The sequence below is a fragment of the Symphodus melops genome, assembly GCF_947650265.1.
Source record: "Symphodus melops genome assembly, chromosome: 8".
In the NCBI taxonomy this organism is placed as follows: Eukaryota; Metazoa; Chordata; class Actinopteri; order Labriformes; family Labridae; genus Symphodus; species Symphodus melops.
Genome location: NC_136698.1, coordinates 24,245,417 through 24,272,824, shown reverse-complemented (window position 1 = coordinate 24,272,824; position 27,408 = coordinate 24,245,417). Strand labels below are relative to the sequence as shown.

At 38.5% G+C, this 27,408-nt stretch overlaps 2 protein-coding genes across 2 annotated transcripts; one reads left to right on the top strand and one right to left on the bottom strand.

Moving 5' to 3' along the window:
- Window positions 1-1,892: 1,892 nt before the first annotated feature.
- On the bottom strand, window positions 1,893-17,632 carry LOC306827975 (tetratricopeptide repeat protein 39C-like). The gene is made up of 14 exons (XM_079350126.1): window positions 16,891-17,632; window positions 15,790-15,838; window positions 14,607-14,735; window positions 11,432-11,546; window positions 10,101-10,461; window positions 9,064-9,232; window positions 8,683-8,776; window positions 8,483-8,590; window positions 6,298-6,407; window positions 5,383-5,506; window positions 5,176-5,273; window positions 4,967-5,071; window positions 3,920-3,958; window positions 1,893-3,800 (listed from the first exon to the last, which is right to left on the bottom strand). Exons 1-14 carry the CDS (start codon window positions 17,034-17,036, stop codon window positions 3,711-3,713), a joined length of 1,737 nt encoding a protein of 578 aa, XP_079206252.1. The 5' UTR covers window positions 17,037-17,632; the 3' UTR covers window positions 1,893-3,710.
- Window positions 17,633-19,684: 2,052 nt separating this feature from the next.
- LOC306828752 (allantoinase, mitochondrial) lies at window positions 19,685-25,861 on the top strand. The gene is made up of 11 exons (XM_079351375.1): window positions 19,685-19,866; window positions 19,977-20,131; window positions 21,393-21,507; window positions 21,719-21,865; window positions 21,962-22,007; window positions 23,050-23,143; window positions 23,257-23,443; window positions 23,541-23,679; window positions 25,282-25,454; window positions 25,544-25,576; window positions 25,668-25,861. The coding sequence occupies exons 1-11, from the start codon at window positions 19,720-19,722 to the stop codon at window positions 25,815-25,817; spliced, it is 1,386 nt and encodes a 461-aa protein (XP_079207501.1). The 5' UTR covers window positions 19,685-19,719; the 3' UTR covers window positions 25,818-25,861.
- Window positions 25,862-27,408: the final 1,547 nt, after the last annotated feature.

The window sequence follows — 27,408 nt, the reverse complement described above, 5'->3', positions numbered from 1 at the left end:
TCTTAAGAGACGTACAACAGGTAATGCAATTTATGTCTTTTGATAGCTTAGCCTACTGTAACACTGGATAAGTCACAAATGCTCAACACTTACCCCATGATGGGGCGGCTGTGGTTCAGCAGTGGGGTCGGTCAGCTCTCAACTGGAAGGCCACGTGTCCAATGTGTCCTTGGGTAAGACACTCGACCCCAAGTTGCTCAAGCTGCTTCAGCGGCGACGTACGAATGTGTGTAAATTTATCCTTTACTTCTGATGGTCTCACTCACAACAACCTCCAGTCCATTTACCATGATTTGTTGATTTGGGTTTTTCAGGGGATCATTAGAATATCCCAAAATATTTTTAAGTGATTAAAAAGGAACTCATAAATGCTATACCGAAAATAATGTGTTGTGAGAATCACAACACATTCTGGAGAATGTAACCTATTTTCACAAATAAAAGCTGTAATGTAAGTCAAATTAACCAACTAATTAACCAAGTATGAAAGTATTCATGTCACAAAAGCTGGACTACTCATTCTACAGAAGGGTCCACATACATATAATTGAGTTATTGTTGCATTAATGTTCAAGCTTAACTGTAATGTTTGTGCTAGATCTGGATCTTTTCAAATTTAATACACTTTTTTTTTTTTTAGTACAAGTATTTTTTTTTATGTTTTTGAGAACTCTGCATTTAGTAACTACTTCACTTCGGTTCATCATTTTGATGTAAATATCTTTAGAGCTATATAGGTAGGTACACTGTATGTATATTTCAATTAATGTGCGTGTATGTCAATGCTGGCATATGCCTATGTAGCCTAAATTCAAATGTGTATTGTATTCACACACACACACACACACACACACACAACATGCAACAGTCTGAATCCCTTCAGGGTATTTCTTCTTTTGTTACTGTTTACTTACAAATAAACACATGTACACAAAGGACCTACATATACATCAATGTATGAGGGACATCAGAACTACGGGGGCAACTATATAGGAGTCAGAGATTTTTGCGAAATTGAAGGGCTCATGCCCAGGAGGTGAATTGGTTTGTATTGTACATCTCTATCATGCAAGACCACCATCCATAGTGTGACAGAGCAACTTTTGCTGCCATTTAGCCTCAGAAAACCAAATGTAGCGTCTCACCTTTTTAAATGCTCTTTGTTCATGCTTCAATCATAAAATAAACAAATTATTATATTATATATCAAACTATTCTAAAGGGATGCTGGGAAGATGTTAAAGCTTCAAAAGCACAAGAGACTGACGTCATGAAAATAAAGGCGTTCGAAATCAAACATCACATCTTGGTCAAGAGTCTGTGCAATGGGTGCCCTCTGGTGGTCTTAATTAAAATAAATAAGGAGCTAAAGAACTGAGGAGATATAGGTGTTAAAAAAAAGGTACAACAACCTCAAATGATGATTAAAAGGGCTTGAGGAGGTTGTGTGAGTCCTCAGAAATGAAACACTTAACGTCGAGCAGACTGCTTTTATGTAAAGAGAAAATGGTTTTGTTTATTTGTTCTGAACATGTAACATAATAATGGCAGGTTTGTATTCAAACTTTTTTTCATTTGACTACCAGTTGCCTCAGGGAAAATAGCAGTATTCTTTCAATTTCCTGAATATTGAGGATGCAGCATTTCCCTGGGATAGAGAACTGATTGGTGCAGATACAGCAGCGAAGAGGTTTTTAGCTATTTATATTATTCATAGTGCCCTATGGCCTCCTTGGCAACTCTAAAATGTAATGGCCACTTTAGTTTCTCTAATATTTAAGTTGGAGTATTTTTTTCTGCATATTACAGTGTCCACCATTAAACATTTAAAAAACATGAAATGTGCAAAGTGCACAGAAAACAGCTCAGAGGCATTGAACAACACCACATCATTTTTTTTACTGGATTAAGGGAGAACAATTTATTTTAGCTTTATGTAACACTTTTAAACACCCTCATCCTGACATGTGTCTTACCTTGATTTCAACAAAATATCATGTGACAGAAGTATTTGGTACAGCAGGAGGGTTACTCACATTTCACCGTTACTTTACTTTGTACCGCACAGACCACCTGCAGAGTGGTCACCTGAACATTTACGTACCACAGTTTACATCCATCACAGCCACAGGGGGATGATGACTGGCTTTGACTGACCAGCTTTAAGTGGGAGCAAAACAAATCCACAACCTTTAATACTGGATGAAAAACACAGATAGTCATTGGTGAGAGCCTTTGTAAATGACCATTTCTTTTTGCTTATATTGCTTGCATGACAAACAGAGTGCTAGTTAATAAAAGGCAATAACCTGTACAGAATAATTCATATGTACAGTATTGAGAAAGGTGGTTTCTGTAAAATCACTGTCCAGTTTAAGAACTCACTAAACCAGGATTTGTAAACCTAACATTTAAACTCAAATAGCATACTGTATATTACATTTGTGAAGATACAGTTTTTGCTTTGTAGTGAATCTAAGCGTCACTATGATGGACTGATTTAAAAGCTTGTTTTTTAAAAACTAATAAAATAATTCATTAGTAATATTTATAGGCTGACGTTTAGCAGCACCCTCCAAAGGCATACAGTACCAATGTGTTATATTATAGCTCCATGTATTTGCAGGGCTGGACACACAAAGGTATACAGTCTAAAGCCACTGTTACCCTGCCATACCATGCATAGTGCACAGGATCAATACCCGATGTCCACACATACAAAATAACATCATGAGGGCATAGTGAAGTGAGGAGATTCCCCGATAACTATCCAATAAAGATCACTAACTACTTGTTAATTACTTGACAGTGAACTATAACTCATAATAGCTGAGTTGTTTCTTTGTGTGGTTTAAGGTGACTAGTGTGTTTGTTTTTTTAACGATTATAAGACAACAGGTTTAAAATTGTATTTTCAAGAAACTTATGTATAACAAGTGGCCCCCTTTTGCAATTGAACAAGCAGATATGCATACATGTCTTTGAGGAATGTGAAAAAAATCTACCACCTGTATCTGAAGGGAGACATGTTCACGTTAAAAAGTTACTTTTTCACGTGCTGACTAACTATTTACTGAAGGGAGGGGATGCAGTTTCTGAAATTCTCCAGAAACACAAGTTAATGAGAAAAATGAATACCACCAACACGTTTGGGTGCAGAAGAAACACTCAGAAGAATAGTTAGACATCTGTTGAAATATGTTTGTTGTTTAGCCCAGAGTCAAAGACTTTAATCAGTTTCATCTCTGTGCATCCTATGCCACGGCTGTATTAAGCCTAGATAGAAGCTTAACTTAATGCAAGCAGAAACTGCAAGTCGAAATGGAAAGATGGACCATCTAGAAACCCCAAGACTTGATTTATACAGGGTGTACCGTTTGTGGAAAAAATCCTACCAGTCAATCCAACTATCAAAGCTTTGTAGTTATTAGGCATAGTCCTTTAGATGATTAACCATAGCTAAGCTAGCAATTTCCATCTACTTTCTGTTAAGCTAAATTGTGTATCTACAAAAAGCACAGAGATTAAACTTCATACGAATCTGATCTGGTCGGCTGACAAACAAATATATTTCCCTACATACCAGAGCAATGAAAAATACAGGAGTCAGTTTACTTGGATGTCTTATGAGGGTTAATTTGAATGTCTGAACTTGGTGTAAAAAGCTATTAGCATATAGCTTAGGCCATAAAAGTGTCCACTTTATGGAGTCACTGAGGCACTACTTCCTTCAAAGAAGCCAAGGCTGAATGGATGCGCACGTGAAGCCTGTTCTCAAAGTCGTAGCCTGTAAAATCCTCCTGAAACGTGACAGACAAACAGACCGATCAGACAGACAGATAGATAGATATAAGGCTCCAAGATAGATATGAAAACAAAATCCTGAATTAATTGAAAGAACATTGCTAATATGTCTTACCTTTGCTTGAAGAAGCAATGATCTCCCCTTTCCAACAGTCTGGAATGCAACAAGACGAAGATTTGGATTTAAAGATTCAGTACAATACACTTTTAAATGAAACAATAGAATGTGAGTGGCACCTTTCTCAACAGAGATATAAATAAAAACCTACTCAAAGTGACCTGGGATTAAAGTCTAGAAAGATGACATAACAGATAAATCAAACACAGTATATAAGTTAGATATTCAAGAAGTAAAAAGTAAGGATTGTTGTCTTAATTGGCCTACCTGTTGGTTTATCTGTTATTAAAGGAAATTTACAGTGTTTCTTTGATCCGTATCTCAGACAATAGTTCAGACCATATATAATGCATTTTTTAACAGTAACTGATGTCCTAGAGGGCCAGTCCAATGCTTACCTTGGGATAAAAATCCGTTTTAAATGCACCAGTGCTCATTGTTATGAAGTAGGGCTGAGCAATTTGGACTTCAAAAAAAATCTCAGATTTTTTTTTTTAATATATACAATAAAATCCTTTTACGATTTTCCATTGTGTTCTTTTTATTATTGTAAAACAAAAAACTTTAAATGACAAAGCCATTTCTAAAATCAAGTTCTGCTTTGATTTTTTCAATAAAACTCAATTTCCCTTTGAGCATTAATAAAGGGACCTGAATTTTCCTGAAGGGGTGAAGTGCGATAAGTGCTCATTCTTTCAGTGTGTCCAGTTTCAGGGTACAGCAAAAGTTCAGATGAGGGAGAGCAAGTTCACCAAAATCCTCGCAGGGCCACGCTGTAGGAGGTAAGTATGAGCTGAACGAGAGAGCTAAAACTACGGGAGCCCAAAGGGAGCTGTGTTGTAAATTGAAGAGAAAATCTGGAGTTTGATTATGTGTTCTTATTGTCTTTATAAATAATGCATTTATTGTCTGTAAAAGTAATGTTGGGTAAAGCATGTGTACATTCAATTAGTGCAGCTTTTACAAAATGTGTTGAACATCAACTCTGATCTCTAGGTTCTCATGAATAAATCAATGTCTGAATACTGTGTACAGAAGACTGACCTCGGGTTTTGCAAGGAGTATACATCCCAGCTCGTAGACGGCATACGGCTGCACATACGAGTTGATCTGTCGACCGTACTCGTCTTTTGCAGCCAGCTGGAACGCCTGGACACCAGAGAAAATGGAAAAAATAGCTACCTGAGTAACATGAAAGGATAGATGCTGCTGCTGAACTGCAAAGTCATTCAGTGCTTAACATAGACTGATACCTGAATAGCATCTCTCATATTTCCATGACATTTGTGAATGGAACCAAGAAGGAGCTGTTTCAGGCCTCTGCAGGACGACTCATCTAAACTCTGTAACACTGAATAAACGTAAACAGGAAGTTACCAAACAGAGTTAAATTTCATTTTTAGAAGTCCTGCTACGGCTGACTTGGTTATGTTGGTTCAGATCCTGAGGGTTTCACTGACCTTGGTTCATTATCTGCAGTTTAGACGCGGAGCAGTTTGCGAGTGCTTTCCACAGATACAGCACTTCGATTACACCCAGGATGCACAGCTCTCTGGTGGGCGTCGTTTTTCTCAACCTCTCAGCCTGCATTTAGACATCAGACAGAGAAGGAAAACCATTGTGATAAATCTGTAATGAGTTTCTCAGGAAAGAAAGAAAGAACTGGTTGTTACAGCACTTCTCTCTTTATGGTGCTATAGATTAATAGATGGTTAAAGTCTGGTGAAGCTATTCCACAAAACAAAGCAAGTTAACTCAAACAACTTATCTGAATCTAAATATTTCTTAAAATCATCAATAGCTACCACAAAGAAGTAGCACAAAACAATCTAATCTGGATAAAATGTTGCTCAAGTGAAGAGTTAATAGGAATCTAAGACTCTAAAAACATTAAAAGGTCTTATATTGTGCAAAATACAATTTACCATGTTTTTCTAACACTAATACTGTATGAGTCTCTCGTCTGTCTACAAACCCCCCATTTATGAGAAAAGTAATTCTTCATGTCTCTTGTCTGCTCCAACTTTCTGAAAATTTGTGCTCAAACAGGCTTTTTGGAGGTTTTCCCATCATGACATCACAAAGGGCAGTAAACTGACCCAGAGTGGATAACACTCCCACAGCTCGGTGTTTGTTCTGCCCTCTTTGTCCGCATTCTTACCGTAAACAATCGGGCTTGGAGCGAGAAAGCCTGAGTCAACCAAGCCCCTCCGGAGGGGCGTGGTCAGACACAGCTCATTTACATTTAAAGCTACAGACACAGAAACAGTCTGTTCTGAGCAGGGCTGAAATAGAGGGGTTTATAGGCATGAAATAATACAGTATCAGAGTGGATTTAGAACAAGAGAATTCAGGAGATCTGCAGCATAACTCACTCTCTTGACAGCAAACTGCTCTATCTGGTTGTTTTTCCTCTTGAACAGCTTCTGCACGTCTTTAAAAACTCCACTCGCCCCATCCAGGTCACCTGAAGCCCCCTGACACACTGTATAAAACAAAACAAAAATAAGTTGAGGTTATTGTTCAGAATTAGAGTTCAGCTGGAGTTGTCGTCCTTGAGATTGGCTTTGTTCTCAGAATGGCTTTAAGGGATCTTTTTGTTGGTCTGAAATCAAAATCACTACATTTTTCCTGAGACTTTTGATTAAAATTGTAGTTTAGAGGTATTTTACTGGCTTTCAAAGGGAAGCTACTTCTTTTTCATTATATTTTGGGTCTCCTTTCCTTTATTAGATAAGACAGCTGTGGAGAGACAGGAATTGGGAGGAGAGAGAGAGATGCAGCAGAGGGCCAAGGTTGAACCAACTGCCTCTACTTAAGTTGGTTAACAAACTACCAAGCACAACAATAAAAGAGAGAACAGTTCAGGTTATAAACTATCATAAGTGCAAGCTTATACATGATCACAATACAGTCCTCTTTTAAAATGTTTCAGTTTAAAATAACTCCCTTTAAAGTTTGAGCTCTGCAGGTAGATCATTTTAAATGATCACCTGAACAGAAAAGGCTGATTGTCCGAGTGAAGAACTAAACGGTGCAGCTTGTGCAGTTGTATCAGAAAGTAAGGAGACAAAAGATATTGTTCCTGAGATATGTTGTTTCTTGTGCTTAAAATATAATTTAACAAGACACAAAAATCTTTTATTATTGTCATTGTTTTTTGTTTCTTTAGAGTTGCAGCCAAAGCATGCCTATACAAAATATCACAATGATCTAAAACTGATAATGGTGACGCAAATAAAATCAGGTTATGTGTATCAATGTATGCTTCCCCATAAATGATGCATGCCACATAACTGCTTCCTCACCAAGTAAGTTATGAACCTGAAAAAAACAATATTATATGAAAAGGAAGCTTTGACACAAGAACAAGCCTCTTACTTTCAATGTGCAGATTCTGAGTTGGAATACACAAACGCTGATGAACAAATGTAGAACTATAGCATGTGTGAGCTCCCCTTTCTGGCTCATTAAATGACTTAATCTTCACTCTCTGGGTCTGACAGCCAAAAGAAAAATACACATGTACTCATTTTCTGCGAATGTGTAATTATCTTATTGGAGCAATATCTAACTCTGACACCTACTCTAGCATTTAAAAAAGTTACTATAGTCCAAATTCCTAACACTGAAGAGAGCTGCCCCCCTCCTCCCTTGAGTTGTGCACGTAGGTTGCTATGTCGCGGACACTGAAGCTTCAGTATTAAACCACTTCTGTATTGGTTGTAGAGCTTATTATAAAACTACTGAGCATTTTTAGCGAGGGCAGAATTAGTTTTTATGAACCAGTTCGCGTGGAGGCTTTTATCGCTGCAACACCGTTTGGTTTGCTGTCGTCTTTGCAAACCGATGGGGAATGCTGCATGGGGGTATATTAAATCACCTCCCTTCTCTGGTGAGAACAAAAACAGACCATTCAGGACCGAAACTTAGGAGGAGGACATACAGGTGTGTTCATTAAAGAGGGCTTAGTTGATATTAGAGTGTTTCAATTTCTTCTCTTACAGAAAGGAGGACATTTAAAAAATAATAACAATTAATTAATGGCCACTAGAAATGGAGCTTATTTAGGACTTCATGCAGCAACGAAGACGACAGAAAAAATAATTGATTCATCTGCCAATACTGAGGAGATAAGACGAGTGGAATTACTGCTCCCAAACAACACTTGATTTATTTATGTCTTTATGTTAGTCTAGGACTTAGATTGGAGTCTTGTTTGTTTGTTTACTGTGGGCTTTATTTACGAGCAAATGTTCAAAATAGCAACTAAATTTAAAAGGTACAAGAAGTGGAATCTTAATTTGTTTTTGGTGATTTCTTTATGGGACTTTGAGATTAGTTTTAAGAGTACTGTTGCCAGCTTTCTCATTTTACCAAAGAAGACGTATTAGTGTAATCTGTAATTGGTCTGGTTTTAGCTTATATTAGTATTAATCCTTTAAACGTTTGGTCTTGATCACTTTGGTATTAGTCATCATTTGGTCTCTGTTTGGCTGCGATAAGAAGACAACTCCCTTATGTGTCAGGAAACAGTTAAATAATGCGTGTCAGACTCACCTCCGGTCAAGTAGGCATAGTAGCACTGTGACCAACGTGACTCATTCTTCAGCCTTTCAAATGCCCTGAATGCATCTTCAAAATTCAGCTCTATCATGCTGCACCAACCTGAGACAAAGAAAACATGAAAATGAACCCCTCCCTCTAATTGTGTGCAAAGTGCACGAATGTTTGCAGAAAGCTGATGCTAAAAAACTTACCAATCTCATAGAGACACACATGCTGGAGCTCTCTTTGGTCTGATGCAAGCTCTAATGCATCATGGAAACAGGCCAAAGCACTGTTGATATGGCACTGGGGACAGAAAGAGAGACGATAAACACAGACAGGAAACAGAAGTTATGCAAGACACACAGCCAGGTGTTGACTGACAGTTAGATAATCAGAGATGCATCACATGGTGCTGAGTTTGTGAACAATTTGACACATGCTTTCTTTCTATCATAAGAAGAAGGGTTTGTCATCTGTTTATCTGCAATATAATGTCCTAATAAGCCTAACTATAACTTTTTTTTTAAATTAAAAAACATCTTTGACAGCCTTTAAACACTCGCTGATTAGTGCTGATGTATAAACTGTACCTCTAGCCTGTGGACCCGTCCTTTAAAGAACATGAAGAGGGATGAGTTTGGGTATACCACCGACTTTCTCTGCAGAATAGCTTTGGCCTCCAGCAGCCCCTCATGTGTATCTGAGCCATCCAGAGCAAAGAAGGGCAGCACTACTGTGTGGTACCACAAGAGGGCCAACCTGAGTAACACAACAGGAGAGAGATCTCAGTCTGACGTAGTCTCAAATTTAACAGTAATCTGTATCAATGTAAGCGTTTAAGTAGCAATGTAGCTCTTATGATGATTTTACCAACAAATGACAGTTCAGCACTGATTTTAAATAGTATTGTTGTGTGTTTGGCTTTTGATAATATTGATCTTGATCAGTTCAGTCCATAGAGTTTACTCACAAAGTTAATGCAACCAACAAGGAGTAAATTGATTAAGGCAGTGACAATCATTGCTGCGCCCCTGTCATGTCTGAAAGGCTGCCATGATCGCATTTTGCAATCACTGGAAGCCACGTTAGTTTAAACTAAAAATTGGGACCTTAAACTCATCAGGAAAATGTTTCAAGCAATGCATGGTCGTTTTCTCACAAACTTTGTTACAATGTCTTATTACAGATGTCCCCACTAGTCATTAAAAAGAACACAGGTTTTGAGGTTTAGGTCATTTCTGCTTTGTGTTAACTTTAAGACCCAGAGGTTGTGTCCATTTCTTGTGAAAAAAAATACCTAACTAAAATTAAACTTAACAATTTTTACAATTTCTTATCACAGGAATCCCACCTTAGCCATGTATTCTAGTCTCTCTCTCTGCTCTGTCATTGTTTTCTTTTTCAAGTGCTGCATTTAAACTTTCAATATCATCCCCCCTCAGCATCCACCTGCAGGCTCAGACTAGAGGTTTAAGATCGTGAGAAACTATGTTCTACTGCTGCAATGAAAATTTCAAACAATAGAAACATGAGCTGTGTGACAAAGTGAAACACATCATCTCTTTACAATACAATCTTTAAGTCTTTGTAAAAAAAAAAAAAAAAGACAGGACCTTAGTTTACTTACGTCGCAAGTGGTGCCTTCATGTCTTTGCTCTCACTGGCGTACATGAGAGAGGACAGACCCTGCAGACGGTCACCAGGGAAACCCAGCAGGTTGATAATCTTGAGCAGATGTGGAGGCACCATGGAGATGCACAGGTGGAAGAGGCCGTAGCCGAAGCTCACGGAGCCTTTGAGCCGGTCCAGGGCCTCGGCTGTGACACAATTCTCCACGGGTGCGTTGTGGTTCGCATTGTCTGCTGTTAGTGACTCCTGATTAAGGGAGGACCTGCGCTGACATGCCTCCTGCAGCTGGCTGATGTCACTGTGGCACTTATTGTACATTTTCCACGCTTTACGGAGAATCCAGCCTCCTTTGATATAAGCTGTTCGTGGAAACAAAAAAGGGAGAATCTTGATGGGGTTTTAAATGGAGATAGTCAAGTAGAGGAAACATACCACTACAACGGTTTTCTAATGGATGCTGCAACTTATCAACATATTTATATTAATTTGTGTCCTGAAATCTAAAACCTGGTGCTTCAGTCTCACGTTGTCAATCAGTCCGTAAGTTTGAGGAAACAGTGGAATAATAGACTCAATGTCTTATTTTGGCGTCAGAATGACTCCTTGATGACTCTCTATTTAAAATCAGTGAAGAGATTTTAACTGAAGAGGGCAGCACCATGCTGATAAAAGAGATTCAATCAGGAAAATGGTCATTTCTATCATTTTTACAATTTGCTTTTATAAGATAGGGTCAGTAGTTTTTTCTGAAAAATTAAAATGTGTAGAGTTAAGTTCATCACATATGGGCCCTCATGCATGTGTGGTGGTGACTGTGTCTGCAGAGAGCCTGTCCTCCGTCTGGATTTGGATGTGTGGGTTTGTTGTGGTTGAAACAGGACATTTATGGGCAGAGAGCTGACTGAAGCAGCAAAGGAGAGAAAATGAAAATGAAGTGAGAAAAAAACACTAATCTGACAACGCTGGTGGACCTTGGGTTGACCAAAACATGTGGAGAAAGAGTCGGGCTGGATGACTGTTGGACAGGCAGGTGGCACACAACAGTGGTAAGCTTGTGCTGTGTGTGGAGCTCAAAGTGGGACATGCAGTAAACGTAAACACGTCCTGCAATGAGTGTGCACTTTTGGGGGTGATGAGCACAGGAACTATTTAAAAGTATGTGTTCTGTTCTTGAGTTATGGCGATAACAACAAAGTGTTCACATCCAGTCTATATGCTGCAAACTAAAAAAAACACACACACACCACCTTGGATTACATAAAGCCAAGAATGCTGGTTGCCATGGGAGACATCTAAGGTCACACTCTCTGTGGGTTTAAATTTTATTACCTGAAAGTTCCTGCTTCACGAATGAGAGCACGGCGAGGTACACCTGACAGTCTGCCACGATAATCTGTCTCTGCAGGCGGTCCACCACCACAACGCCTGACCTCTGAGAGTCCATCTGTAAAGCACACAGACACGCATAATAAGCAGTATGTACACATACTGTACACCTCGGGCTAGGTGTTAAATCCATATGCATACAGGATTGTGTCAAATGTTTTTGATCAATGTTGATTAAACTAAGAAATAAAAATGGACTCTGTTTGAGGCTTTTAGCATGCATGTTAAGCACATGCCTTTGTTTGTTCACAAAACATGTTTGACCTATTTGTGAAGAAAGTTAAGCTTCTAGAAAACTGAGAAAAATGCAAGAGCCAGGCATCAAGGATAAAATGAAGAAGAATCTTAGTTGTCCTCCAAAGCTTAGGAACTATTGACTGGAAAGGTCACAATAAACCTCCAGAAGTAGTGTAGAAAAGCCAGAAGTGAAAGGGGGCAAACTAGAAAGATCTCAAAATCTGCTTTTGATAATGCCAACAACAACAACAACAACAACAATAACATAGTTACCATCTTAGCAATTTAAAATATTCTCTATGCGTTTTCCTAAAGGCTACAACACATGCAGCCAAGACACTCTCAGGTTTTAGGTCTTAGTCGTTCTAATAAATCATTATGTTATTATTTGTCACCAGACACACTGAACTTCTCCCTCTGGATTCATCAGAGATTAAGGCTGATGTGGGTGAACGTATAGCTGCAGCTGCTCCTCATGTATTTGTTCTGCTGAACAGAAAAGATTAACTGACACATTTTCTTTTCTTACATAACACTGCTCTACCGGAGGTAGAGTGCATGCACACGCACCATGTACAGAGACTGGGATACTGAGAAGCAGGTTTGTCAGGGTTAAAACCTGACCTGTGGCTCTATTACCTCATGTCATTCCCCTCTCCCCAAGGTCTGACTCTGACCCCAAAAGAAAAAAAAAAATCACAGGATTACACACATAAGCAGCTCAGTTTGTAGCCCCTTTGCACATTAGATTTTTTGTTGTTGTAAATCATCATTTTTAACATATTATTCAGCGGCTTAATTTTGTGTAAAGGCTACTTGTATATGAAAATGCATTTTTTGTGTAAATATCAGTCTGGTATATTTTATGTTTAATATATAAATACGGTCTTCAAAAATAATAAGGATTAAATCATAGATTGTGATGAATATCAATCTGGAAATCTTTAAACGTGACGGCAGCCAAAGAAGTAAAAAGGGGTTTAAATGATCCAAAGCTGCCAGACAGCTGCCCCACTCCTCGCTCAGTTTGTTGATCACATTTCACTGAAGTACTAATTCAATCTGTGAGAGGGTTTGGCATGATCTCACTGCTGCCTGCATCATTAGGACTGAATACGTGAACAGTGGGCCTGTTGTGGCTGGCAGCTATGTGAGGAGATCTCAGCATCAATGGACTGGCACTGAAACGTGTAAATATTTTCAAGCAGCTATAAAGATTTCCTTCTGACATTCATCTTCTTCAGTGAGAGCAGCAGCATATGAAATATTTGCCAACATTTAATGACAATGCAGAAAATAGATGACACAATAGGGAGTGTAGTTGGTAGCTTGTCCTATATAAAGTAGCACTGTCTTTGTTCACCAATGATTTTGCTCTTTCTGTTTATTTTGTTTTATTGTCTGTATATATTCTGTATCCTGTTATGTTCTGTTCGTATGTATCTACTGCCCACTTGGTGCGTAAAAAAAAAAATACTCGGGGTCTGGCAGGAGAAACTCCGGGTAATGTCCCACGGCAAATATCAGGAGTTTTTCCTGTGTGAAAACCATATTTGTGTAAAATTTTACATGTAACACCTTTTAACAAGATCATTATCTTAGAATTAAGAGAAATGAAAGAGATATCATTATCTCAAAATCCCAACAGCAGCACTCATTTAGGCCACTTACAGTAAGTGTGCAAACATCTAAGTTTAGTTCAACCAAGTTTAATAAAGGTTTGACACATTGGTGGATTCTTGTGTTTTTAAGGGACATGTGGTTATGCTATTAGTTTGTTGACTTTGCGCTTCAGACACCTCAAGACTTTGTCTTAGCGCAGACAAGTGAGAGAGTTTCAGAAAGTCATTGGTGTGCTTTGTTGTTAATTTTGGAAAACTGAGCAGATTTATTTCAATAAAACATTTCTCCTAATTCTGAGATAATTCACAAAAAAAGAATAACTTAGTTGTATTTTGTAGTTTTATCAATCGATCCATCAACCTTTATTTATATTGCACCAAATCACAACAAATGTTAACTCAATACACTTTACAGAAGTTGACTGTAAAACTATTAATACATCGTGAGCGAGCACTTCCCTTTGAACGGTCACAAACCTCAAGAAGAACTAAACTCAGTGGTGAACAGCCGTGTGCTGTGAGTGGATGTAATCTTACGCCACACACTTCTTCATGTAGACCTAAGTTACAACTGCATCATTAAAGACATGACTCCGCTGCAACCTGCACTGAGAGTGTTTTCAGGATTGTTTCTTTAACTTGTTTACAGGCTCTTAATTTGGGCCAGCCTACGTTCCTAATTCTTTGTTTTATAATCCTTCACATCCTCTTAGATTCTCTGCAGCAAATCAACAGCTCAGCCTTTTTTTAAACTCTGCAAACAAACTATTTTAAAGACAACTGAAAATGTTGAAATGGAACATGTCATACATTTAGATGTCATAAATTATTTTTATTGACTTATATTTTTTTATTCCTATGCTTTCTTTTGTTTTGAATTGAAATCAAAGCATAGATGCTGTTGCTCTGAGCATACAAACTTTTTCATGCAACGTTTCATGCATAGTTTTTTTCTTTTTGTTATCTGATTAGTTGACTATAGATCACAGATATTTCTGGTCTCTTGTTTTTATTGATGAATTGATCCTTTTTTTTACTTTACTGTAATGCACTTGCAGTATGAAAAATGCTCCAAAAATGAAGTTTTATGATTATTTATATTCTTGATTTAATTACATGAAACCTGCCCAAGAAAATAATTGATCCTTGTAACTTTAAGTCATAAAATAAGATTTAAAACAATAATTCAGTGTCTTTTGAATGCACAGTCGGTTTGATGTGTATTTTCTGATAACTGTCCATACATAAATTATACTCACACTTTTTTTTATCTTGTTCCTGATAGTCTCTATGACTCCGGCGCTGTCGCTTTCGCACAGTTTCTCTGTGGTCCTCAGGTCATCACATGCCATCTGCATCTTCTCCTCCTCAAATGTCATCATCGCATTCTGTCCAGCAAAGCAGAAATGTTGTGGTGATTATACACACATGAGAGGGGCGAGATTTGTAGCATTCTTATCATACTGATCTGATTTAGTCTGGCTGGCCAAGCATGTTTACAAATTTAAGGATATTGACACTGGTTTACATTCCTTTTAATGTACGTACAAAGTAATAGAGATGAAATATTAAACACTGACGTTCAACAGAGCAGATCTCTCTTAAGCTGCCTTACAAACCCAAAGATCTTGTAATAGGAGGGCAGGAGTGTTGTGTAATAGACTTAGAAAGGACAAAGGGCTCTTGTGCTAAACAATGAATGGAGAAACACAGTGACATCTGTACAGCTGTGTGTTTGGAATTAGACAGATCCGACACAGTTATAACACAGTCAGGAAATCTTTGCTGATACGTTGCTGTGTGGACACAAAATGCTGTCTTGCAAGAAATACCAGATGTTAAAATAAAACATTTTATATTTGTGTGACATTTAAAAATAGCTTTTTGTAGTTTGACATTTTGATATTTTATTGCATAACAGAGGCATTCTCTTATTTTGTGCTGCATTTAACTCGCTCTGTGATTGCCCACCATATTGGTCAGATGTCACCACCCCCACTCCCTTCAGGGCCATTTTACATCTGAGGGTCAGAGGATGACATCATCTCCATCTTCATGGTATGTGACTGTGATTCTGAGAGGCTATAACAGTGTGCGAGTGCGTGTGTGTAAGCGCATGTATGTGTGTGATCACCACACTGTGAAAAATCTCCCTCTAGCAGCAGTTACAGTAATGCTCGTCTCTTAACAAGCAATGCTGTTCTCTGAGAGGACGATTCATCCATTATGTTAATGGATGGAGAGGGATGCAGAAGATGCCAGCAGTGACGACGAGGGGAACAATTCCAGATTGGGTTTCTTCTGGTCGACGTATAGGCTGTGACTTTATTGGCGGGGTTCTTACTCTGCTGCAATTTTATGAATCACTGTTATTTCTTAAACTAAAATTCCTTTTGGCACATTTATTTGACCTTTTTTATAACCAGCATGGAGGAAACTTACCAGAAAACTGACAAAACTGGCCCCAAAGCTCATGAGTGGACTTTGACTCCTACAGGGATAACAGGAGAGAGAGAGAAAGACATAGTTGTAAATAAAGAAATTAAGGAGCATTTCTAAAACTACAAACAAATTCTCAATCGTTGACTTCCTAGAGCTGTAGCACCAAATCATCCAAATAGCCAAAGAGAGAGAATGAAACATAGAAAGCAGCTGGGTAACTCAATCTGTCACGACTGAAAGCAGGGGTCTTACTACCGCACTGCTCAAAAACCATTTGACAGGAGTAAGGAAGTAAAGTTTATTTATACGGCACCTTTCAAGAGCAGACTAAAAACTCTTGACACTTGAGAGGCAAAGTTCAGTTGATGAATATTACAGTATGTGGACAAAGTAAAAGAAATAAAGAATCAAAGCTTATACTGTATACATAAAAGACAGCATATATGCGTATACTTTTAACAGCCTTAGTAGAGGGAAACTATTTGTTGTCACATCCTGCAGTGTTGAAATGAAGACCTTAATCCCTACATTAGTGGTATCACAACAAAGTGCATCGCTGTGCCAGATATTAGATAGTAAACATCCAGAAACCATAATTCATACTGTTTACATTGTCTAACTTCACAAATCCAACCTTTGAAGGTAAAAGGAGTGCCTTTGTATAAACACATTTCTTAAAGGTGTTTAAGTATTCATTTTATTCTACATGGGGTTCCATCGCTTATTAACCAAATCAAAGAAGAGGCTAAAGAATGAAGCATAAAGAACGACTTGATAACACAGGTGTCTAAGGTGAACAGATGTTTTATGCACATCCTGATCACGTAGATGCACAGATATTATCAATGACGATAATGTCATCCATCATTAATAATCCTAAAATCCGAGCCAGACTTCAGTCTCACAACTGTAGAGACATTAGGACAGACAACTGGGGACAAAGACCATCTTAAAGAGGTTAAACGTTTTTTCGAACATGTTTTTAATGTAGATCATTAATTGCACATTGTGCTCTGAGATTCATCTGCAACATTTTCTTGCTGATTTCACACGCAACATGCTGTAACACAGTATAAAGGGGATGGTGTGTCACATTTTTACCTGTATCTCTTAAAGAGCTCGTCGCTCTCCTTGAATCCGTTGTTGAGCAGCATGTTGATGCCCTGCAGAGCCATCTCAGCATCATCTATGTGCTCTGCTTTCTCCTCCACCTGCTGCTGCTGCTGAGACTGCTCGGGACCCGCCATTGTTTGTACCAGGACAACTCTGTGGCTTCTGATGGGTTAAACCGGTGCGTCTTGGAAACAGATATGAATGTGATTCTTCTCCAAAATAAACCCGCATTGGTTTATTTCCACTGATGAAAGAGGCGAATTCAAACCGAGACGCGCCTTTGATGGGCTAAAAGTAAGACAGTGAAGCTTCTGCAGGCTCCAGACGTCTGTGCACCTAAGGGAGAGATAGGCCACTGATGCCCAGATACTCAGGCTAAAACACGGCTCTTCAACGATTCACAGCAATCATCGTCGGTGTAGATATCAGAGGTCTGTACGCTCAGTAATAAGCCAACACGCCGAGATTTGCTTCTAAATCAGCCATCCGTCAGTGTTTTCTTTAACCCTTGCGTCTCTGTGGCGTGCAGCAGCATCCGATGCATTACATAACCAGGATCCAAGCGGCTGTGTGGCTTTCCCAGCCCAACGTAATGCACTCGTCAAACGGCCTCGCGTCATAACGCAGCGCGCACCGCCGGGAGGATGGAGGGAGGATGAGGCTGGCCCGCTGAGGCGAAGCTGCATCCTGTCAGCTTTCATCCACTCACACTCCCTCCGCACCCGCAGGATCCACACAAAAGCCAGCCCATCATCAGACAGGCAGCCAATAGGAGCGCAGCCCGTGCAGCATGAGACACACATGACAGGTGACAGGTGGAGACAGGGATGCAGATAAACGAGATTTTTTTTGTTTATTGTTTTGAAAACAGGTTATTGTTCTTGTTCATCTGCCTTAAAATGTATGATGTATTTATTATGACTTGGGATTTTTCATAACAAAATACTTTGACCTTAAATGTTCAACATTTTTATTTACCAGGACAAACATTTTTCAGAAAGCTTTAACAACATAACTATGTAAAAAATATTTTAAAGTGTTTCCAAATACTTTCAATAATTCCCCTAAAAAAAACTTTATCCAAAATCTGCATTTTCTTGTTTGTTTTTATTTTTCTCTATGTATTAAACTTCATTTGCAAAAAAATGTTTTTTATAGACAAACGATATTGTGATCAACCTTTTCATTTTTTTGATTCACACATTAAATCAAATAATGGGATATTTTTCCATTTATGAGAAATGGAGACAGTGTGGACATAATCACAGGTATATGACACATTAAATACAGAGTGTAAACTCAGTTGAAGAACTTGTGGTTAAATGTCCTGCCCATCAACATGACGCTGCAGGAGTATGGCGATTGAACCCCCAACCTTGGGTATTTTGGAGAAATATAAGTTTTCAATTTCCTCCAAAACCCAAATGTTGTTTTCTGAAGCCTCATCTAGAAGATGATCCGTCATAACTGCTCTGCTTTAGATGACCATGTCTTTGTCATCATAGTTCTGAAAACTTCAGAATAAGTATTTTGTTTGAGTATTTTTTGACAAAAAGTTAGTCCCTGTTTGATTCACTTGTTTCTTTGTTGATCAAACAGTACGTTCATTTAGTGTTTATTTATTTTCTTCCTGGTTGTCACTGATCCAACAGAAGCTAGAAAAGCCTGAATGGTGAGATTTTTAAAACAAATGTTTCGTAAGAGTCGGTAAGCCAAACACTCAAACGTACTATGTCCCAGCAAGGTTTGATATGTAACTTTTCATTTCCTGTTCCTGGTGAATTCATGCGCTGTATGCACCATCTGTCTCTATAATGGCAAGGCCAATTCAAACAAACACTGTTCAGTAAGCTTAGCTTTGAACACTTCCAATAACTTAACCAATAACTGAACCACTGAAGAAGATCTCAAGGTGAAATTAGTTTAGTTTAATAAACCTAGAATTAAGTAATTTTCACTTCTTTTTAAAAAATACATGTTTATACTGAATATGTTCTTGTGATGCAAAATGTAGGCTTACACAGTTGCCGTCAGTGGCGGACAAAATCTACATTTCCAATTCTGTTTAAAAATAGAATTAAAATCTCAGCTGGAAGCTAACATGATAATCAGATCTAGACTGATTAAGTAGCTTTTAAATGTTCTATTTAGTACAAATTAGCCTCCTTCCTGTATTTTAACACCTCAGTTCCCATAAACTTCTAAATTACTGAGGTAATGGAAAATAATCTATCAGGCTTTTGTCTCCAATCAGAAGCAGAAGATATCTTGGGCTCAAAAAGACCCAAGTGCAATCATTCAGGACCTGTTCTGAGCCGGGCTGAAATAGAAGGGTTTACAGTCATGATCAAATACAGGATCAGAGTGGATTTAGAACAAACTTCACAGGCATGCTTTGGGAAGCTCTGAAACTTTTTTAAACTTGAAAAAGTAGAATAATACGCGACTCCCAAACCCTTTTTGTGTTTAGGCTCGTGTCTGTGTTGTATTTCATTTTGCCCTGTTTGTCATTGTGATTTATTTATGTCAATGTTCACCACATATGATTTGATTGATAAACATATTTTACCAAAACATTATTAGTTCAATTCTTATATGCAAATTATGACTTTCAAAGTGTTTACATAAGTACAAATAAAACGTCTGTGCAAGCTTGCATATGCACACAGACGAGCAAAGTCAACAAATGCTGATCTTTTGACCCGTGAAAGCAGAGGGTTGAACCTCAGCAGTAGAACACTGACACAATCATATCTGAAGTGTGCAAGCAGAGGCAGGAGAGTCTTTTGTATTCATTAACTCTCTTTAAAGACAGACATGGAGCTCGGATCAACGGTTAGAGCCGTGAGGAGTCAACGGGTGCTGATTGGTGAGCAAGTCAAGCCTGCCATCATCATAATTAAAGATGGGAAAATCTATGAGATACTCTCAGACAGGGGCCTTTCTGGGGCTGATGCATGTGAGGTAAGCTGGCTAAGATGAAGATAATCATATTTGTTAATAAGAGCAAATGCACTGATTTAACCTGATATTTATGGGCATTAAACAGTGTTATCTTATCCCACCTGTGACAGCAGGTGTTGGATGTGGGCGACAGTGTGGTGATGCCAGGTGTTGTAGACTGTCACGTCCATGTGAATGAACCTGGCCGCACCTCCTGGGAGGGTTTCTGGACCGCCACCAGGGCTGCTGCAGCAGGGGGGGTGACAACCATTGTGGACATGCCGCTGTAAGTTCGAGACCCTCCGATAAAATCAATCAGCACCCAACAACATGCAAGGTCACTGGTGGACAGCAAAGGTTGCACAGTACAAAACATGTTAAATAACATGGCCTCTCAGAGCAGGAGGTGTACGTTACTAGACCTGATTATATACCACTGAAGAACAAACTGTGAGCTTGACGGTTATGTTTTTTTTTTTTTTAAATAGAGGTGATGAAATTTATTTTCAAAAATGTCTCTCTGCCTCCAGTTGGCAGCCATTGAAAAGAAGAAATAGGTGCTACATCCTTTGTATTGTCGGTGATGATGACACAAAATGCAGTCAGTGTATTAATATTAATAAAATCCATACTTGAACCTTTTTCACTACACTTAAGTACATTACCTGCTTTGTTGTTTTCGTCTTTAGCATTGTCCTTTAGGTAGGCTATTAATGTTGTTCTCAAGGCGTATGCTTTGCTAGCCCAACTATCATAATAACAGGACCTGCTGTATTTCCAAACAGCTCCAGGAAAGTCACAGATCACTTCATAAAGCAGCATGCAATTAATATGTTGCATTTTGCACACACAGCAAGTGTCCTTTTTCAGTTTCCCAAGGGGGAAATGCCAATATACAAATCCATATTAAACTGAAACAGTGGGAATAGAGTAAAAGTAGCCCATTGTAGTTTGGTGATGCAAACGCCTCACCGTAGTGGACAAACAGGGAACTGGATGATCTGACACAGATAGGAAGAAACACAGAGACTAAATAGACACAGGTAATCAAAACAGTTTAGACTAACAATACAGAGGTGAGGAAAATCAGGGTAATGAAGACAGGAGGGAAATACGCGAAGGCAGGAGTAACATACAAGAAACACTAAGGAGACTACAAACTAAATCATTAAAAACTGAAGACACTTAAACTCAAGAGTCCAACAAAAACACACAAGAGCGCTAAGAAACACTAGGACTTGAAGTTACAAAATAAACAAAATAATAAAGTAGAAAGCACAGAAGTCAAAACACCAAACTAGACCAGAGTAGGAAACATCAAGATAAGACAAGAAATAAACATCCTAACTGTAAAAATATACAACTAAACAAGACCAAATCATGACAACACCGTTGACAACCAACGAGCTGCTCAGGACGGCACACTAGCTTATCTTTACTTTTTCAAGTTGGGGTCAAGATCTCTTTAGAGTTTAACTTGCAAGTATTGATTTTATATTACAACCAAACATTATATATTTCAAGCTTTTTTTTTTTTATCTCCACAGAAACAGCATCCCTCCAACCACTACGCTTGGGAATTTTCATGAGAAGCAGCAGGAAGCTACAGGACAGTGTTTTGTGGACACGGCCTTCTGGGGAGGTGTGATTCCTGGCAACCAGGTACAGTGCAACATCCATCTATCTATGCCCCTCAACATGTCATTGGGGGGACTGAAGCTAATACAAGCTGTCATGTGCCAGGGAGTGTATAAAGCCTGGAGAAGTCACCAGTCAATCACAGAGATTACAGTGGAACAGCCTGGACAACATAAATTCATTCTAAATGGTGTCAGGCTATAAGCAAATCAAATAACTGATGTCATCTTATTAGCTCGAGCTTCGGCCGATGATCCAGGCCGGTGTGGCCGGCTTTAAGTGCTTCCTCATCCACAGTGGGGTGGACGAGTTCCCCCATGTGACCGACAGTGATCTCCACTCAGCCATGAAGCAGCTGCAAGGCACAGGAAGTGTCCTGCTGGTAACTGACCAACGACAACATCTTTCATACAAATGGGGTTAATCAAAACCACATTTGGTAACATGACTGAAGAATCTTTTGCTCTGTCTCCTTTAGTTTCATGCAGAAAGAGAAGTTCAGCAAACATCAGCAGAAAATGGCGGTAATGATCAATAATCTCACTGTTGTGTTGTGTCATTCCTTTAACTTGTAGTGGTCTCGATTGAGCATGTGTTAAACTTTTATGGCTGGGAGTTTGAATGTAATGAAATGAAATTTATACCCAAATATCAAGATATTTTGACTTTAAGAGTGGAATTTTTTTAAACTTCATAAAGCAAACAGATTTGTATTTGGAGAGAATCAAATAATTTAATCTTAGAAAATGTTCCTCTCTGCTATTATAACCTTGAAAAACAAATCATGTATAAAACTTAGCCTTAGCAGTCATTAAAAATCCTTTCTAATGTTGCCAAGGCTCGTGATCTGATTACAGCGGCTGCCCAACACAAAAGCTAACCAAGTGCCTGCTTGTAGTGACGAAGCAGAAGGATCTCCTGTGGGTGCTTGAAATTTCTGAATTAGAATTTGAAAGGCTTTTTTAAGATAATTTATATAATAATAATAATAACAATAATTATTATTATTATTATTATTATTTATTGAAAGACTCAGGGTCCAATTGATAAACACAAACATACAGCAACACGCATATAAAAACATATAAAAACAATAATCATCGAAAATGAGCCACCGAGGAGGCTGAATAGCTACCGTGCAAGATACAGTACCTTGCTGCAATGTTGCCTCATCGGTTTCTGGTGAGAAACCTTATTTGTCAAACATTTACAACAGTCAATAGTATTGGTAGCATCGACCTGAGGGGGGCAGGGATCAAATTCTGCTAAGAGCTCCATACGGGCTTTGGCCTGGCCTGGGTTGGTTTTTCCAAAAAACTTCATCTATAGCAGCGTATATGATCATATAAGCATGAATAGGTACAGGCCTATAATATTGTATTTGTATACAGCTCACAATACTCTAAAAAGGGTTTAATCCAAAAGGACCATTCAAAACAAGATTTAAGCTTTTATGATCTTCTAATCAAATTTCTAAGTATATCAGTGTTACACTAATATTTCTTAAATACTCCCTTTCAACTAATAATTGTTGATATATTTCTGCCTACATCCCTACCATGTTAGACCCCTGTCAGTACTCCACCTTTCTGCAGTCCAGGCCTGATGTAATGGAAGTCGAGGCAATTCAAACGGTCACAGAGCTCTGCCTCCAGTACCAGTAAGAACATTAGCGTGTTTACAATCGACCTCTTTCTCCGAGTGGATTGATGTGTTTTGATTAAGATGTGTTCGTAGCATGATGCCACAATCAGCTAATGCTCTCTGCTCCAGAGTGAGGTGCCATATCGTTCACTTGTCCTCTGCAAAGCCGTTAAAACTGATCCAGGAAGCCCGACAGGCTGGAGCCCCCCTCACAGTGGAGACCACCCACCACTACCTCAGCCTGTGTGCAGAGAATATACCTTCAGGGGCTACTCAGTTCAAGTGCTGCCCCCCAATCAGAGGATCTATGAACCAGGTACAAAAAAAGCTAATAAATACCTGACTGTTTATTATAGCGTGAACACAAAACTGATCTATGCTAGCTTAATTGAAGATTGATTTTGTCCCTACAGGAGCAGTTATGGTCCGCCCTTAAAGCTGGACAGATTGACATGGTGGTGTCCGATCATTCCCCCTGCACCCCTGATCTGAAGAAACTGGAGAGTGGAGACTTCACTCAGGCTTGGGGAGGAATTTCGTCTCTACAGTTTGGTAACATACATTGTTCTTTGAAGTTTGATGGGGATGTCCATTCAGTGTTGATAGAAAATGTAATCCCCAGATGCAACGGTTCCTCAGTTCATGAAATACTGACCAGGAAAGCTGTTGCTTATCTATCCAAGGCTGCACTTCTTTGCCCATTAGAATATCTGTTCATTTTAAAATCTACAAAATTTTAGTCTGCAGTAAGCCATGCAGTTAAAACGTGCACTGGAATCATCTGCCCCATATTGTTTAATACCAATTTCGTAGTTTTTGCTGCTAAAGTACTTAGTAATACAAAGTTAAAGACTGCACATCTAATTTGAAACAGTCTTAAGACATTGCTGGCTACATGCTACTCCAATTACCTGCACTGATCCTGCAGGAACAGGATCATTTGCAGCTGCACCATGCTGTACCATGAAACACAAAAAGACAATAAGCAGCAGCCACCAGCATTTGAGTACCGGAGCCTGAGATGGTGAATTTCAGGATGAAAAGGTCTTGTTCTTCCAGCAACAGCACTGTCATCTGATGTGGCTGTTGGCCTGTTGCAAACTAACAGCCATCTAAGCTTTGATATTAAGTCCTAATCTTTGCTTATACTAATGAAAAGCTACAAAACTACACTTGAAGTGTCAACACTCGATATATGATAAGTGCAGAGTATGTTTTCAAAGACGCATGCATTTAAAAACCTTTTGGCCTGCATGATGTTTATCATTTTAATTAGAGGCAGATTATTGGAGGACGGCATGACTCTGCAGAATAAATGTCTCAGTCACTTAAGCACAACAAGGAGTTTATTGCTTTAATTTGACAACATGTACCACAAACACAAATACACCATCCACAAAAAAAAAGACAGATTTCTCATTTTCAGTTTACCTGCATGTGCATGTTAGGTGACACTACCCTGCTTTGATCTTGACTCATACATTTCAATTGTTCATTTAATTGTGATATGGGTCCCTGATTTAACTCAGTAAATTACACATTTAACGAGGAGTGGATTTTAAATGTTAAAAATGTTTAAATTTTTTTACTTTCTAAAGAGCATAAACGTCACAGTTAACATCACAACAAAGTTTCCATGGCTGATGTTTCAGAGTCATGGCAGTTCTCACATTATTCCTGTCTATAGAAAGCTCCAGGATGTCTCTTAAGATGACAAATCCTGTCTTGTGTTGGGCTGAAAGAGACTCTCTCTTAAAGTCCTTTACTTTAAATCCAGCCTGTGCAACATATCAGGGAATTTATATGCAGCTTTTTCTTTTTAAGATGGATTTGTTGTTTCCTCTTTTCCCTCCTCCAAAACATAATCCCCTCTGGAAATCTCACAAACTGAGCAAAGTTCACACGGAGGTAAACAGAAGCTGAGTGCCAGAACAATCATTTACTGTTAGGCCGCAGTGAGAGAGAAGAAATGGTCAAAGTCTGACCAAACAAAGACTGACACTTATCCACAGTGTTTGACCTCATATAATCATGACACTTCACGATGTGATTGTGCATTCACAGATGAATAATGCTCGCAGGAGAGGAAAGCTTCTTAAATATTTGATGGTGTCAGACCTGTTTAACCACTCCACCCATTTGAATCATTGTCAGGCCTGCCTTTGTTCTGGACTTCAGCCAGTAAGAGAGGCTTTCAGCTGAGTGACGTGGTGAGACTCCTTAGCCGGAAAACAGCCCAGCTGTGTTCTCTGGACCACCAGAAGGGCAGCCTCGCCCCCGGCTATGATGCTGACCTCGTCATATGGGACCCCGAGCGAGAATTCAAAGTTTGTATAAAGAATCTCTTGAATCTTTTGTTATAAAGAAACCCATAAAACTCTGTTGATATTCAAACACATTCTGTCATGCTTCACAGATCGAAGAAGCAAATGTTCATCATAAGAACAAGGTAAATCTGATATGTGCAAATGGATGTACCATGAGGAGCTTTTATTTTTAAGTCTTTGAAGCTTATGATCTGTGTGTGTTTCTGTGTGTAGGTAACTCCGTACCTTGGTGTCGCACTGCAAGGCGTTGTGTGTTGCACCATCGTCAGGGGGCGTCTGGTGTACAGAGATGGCTCCTTCTGCCCGGAGCCTCTGGGGAAACACCTCCTCATCCCTCAGAGGAGAAATCAAGCCCAACTGTGAAGAGGAAAGACAATAAGCTGCAATAAATTTAAGTTTCTGTGTGAGATGAGTGCCTCACATGATTTTACTAATTTCTCTCACACTGAACAAATGATTTTCATTAGTTTTTATTGTCTATACTTTGTTATAGAACTGGGAAGACGATCAAGACATGCTGGTTCAAATTATTAACTCCCTTTATAGCTTTTAATTGCTCATTTTTTGAATATCTGGGGGTGTAGTCCTTAAGATTGAGACACTCCTAAATCATCATCCTGTGTTTAACACAAAATTCGACCGATCTCAAGTCCTCTGCTCAAAAATCACACAGACTGACAAAGTGTAAAAGTTATGATAAAAATGTATCATTATTACCTTCTTAACAGCTTGGTCATAAATGGTCTAAGGCTTTAATTTTATTATTCAGTCCAAAAACAATACGTTTCTGATTCTGCTTTTGCCTATTCATTTTTAAGCCTTCTTTTCTCCAAAATAAAATCTTACCTTTTTATGCAATAACACAAAAAAGAGCTAGATAAAAATCAGCCTCTTCAAAGTCCAACTTAAATACTTTTATGCATAAAGGAACACTTTTCTACTCACAAGAAATGATCTCCTTTAGAAGGATACGCAATCAATGATTTTGTGTTCATTTATTCTGCTGTATTTGTCAAGGTGCGACGAAAGACAGAGAGGAGGAACCAATCACAGGAACAAAAAATGATTTATTTAAATTAAAAATGCAAAAACCAGGCTTACTTCTCAAAATCCAAAACGGTAAAACGACAGGAACACTGGACATACTGGCAACTACACATTCGCCAGGTACAAATAACAACCTACAATGAACTGATACAAAGGATGAGAAACACTGGAAATAAACACAGGGGGTAATCAAACACAGGTGAGACTAATGAGACAGGTGAGGACAATCAGGGTAATCAGGACGGGAGGGAAACAGAGAGGCAGGAAACCAGACAACACTGAGAACTACAAAGTAAAAGAGAACTGAAGAATGTGACACAACTCAAAGAGGCACAAGGAGAAGACATTACAAAATAAAACAGGAAACACAAAAAAGTAAACAACACATTGACGCTACACGAGGAAACATTAACACACAGAAACACGAGAGAAAAATCACAATTAAAACAAGAATTAATGTAAAACAACCATGATATTATTATTATTATTATTATTATTATCAAAACATCTGTGAACAAATTAAATAGGTCATACCGTGATGCTACTTCTGTACAATATTCAGATGATTAATAATGAAAACTGTAAACAAGTTGGTGGATTTATCCTGAAATATACATTTACATTTCCTTTCCACTTTGTCTAAAAAGGAAGTGACTGACTCATTTATGGTCATGATGGTTTTCACAAATATAAATAAATATGTCATTCAAGCACTTAATTTTTTGAATTGGGGAAAAATAAAGTCTGCTTTGTTCATTAGTGTGCATGAATTTAATACCAGTGTAGCCTACTCATGGTGTATAAGTTATGCATATATTTTTCTTCCTGTACATTTTATTTATCTATTTAGTTTTTATCTTTAGTCATCTGTTTTGAAATTCTGTGAAATATCACTGCAAACAGCTCT

Coding starts and splice junctions, on each gene's coding strand:
- LOC306827975 (XM_079350126.1), bottom strand. CDS start 17,036: ATGGCGGGTCCCGAGCAGTCTCAGCAGCAGCAGCAGGTGGAGGAGAAA. Junction 8,591..8,682: donor TGTGTGTCTCTATGAGATTG/GTAAGTTTTTTA, acceptor TCTTTGTCTCAG/GTTGGTGCAGCATGATAGAG. Junction 5,274..5,382: donor ACTGCAGATAATGAACCAAG/GTCAGTGAAACC, acceptor ACGTTTATTCAG/TGTTACAGAGTTTAGATGAG.
- LOC306828752 (XM_079351375.1), top strand. CDS start 19,720: ATGGAGCTCGGATCAACGGTTAGAGCCGTGAGGAGTCAACGGGTGCTG. Junction 21,866..21,961: donor GCACAGGAAGTGTCCTGCTG/GTAACTGACCAA, acceptor TGTCTCCTTTAG/TTTCATGCAGAAAGAGAAGT. Junction 22,008..23,049: donor AACATCAGCAGAAAATGGCG/GTAATGATCAAT, acceptor CTACCATGTTAG/ACCCCTGTCAGTACTCCACC.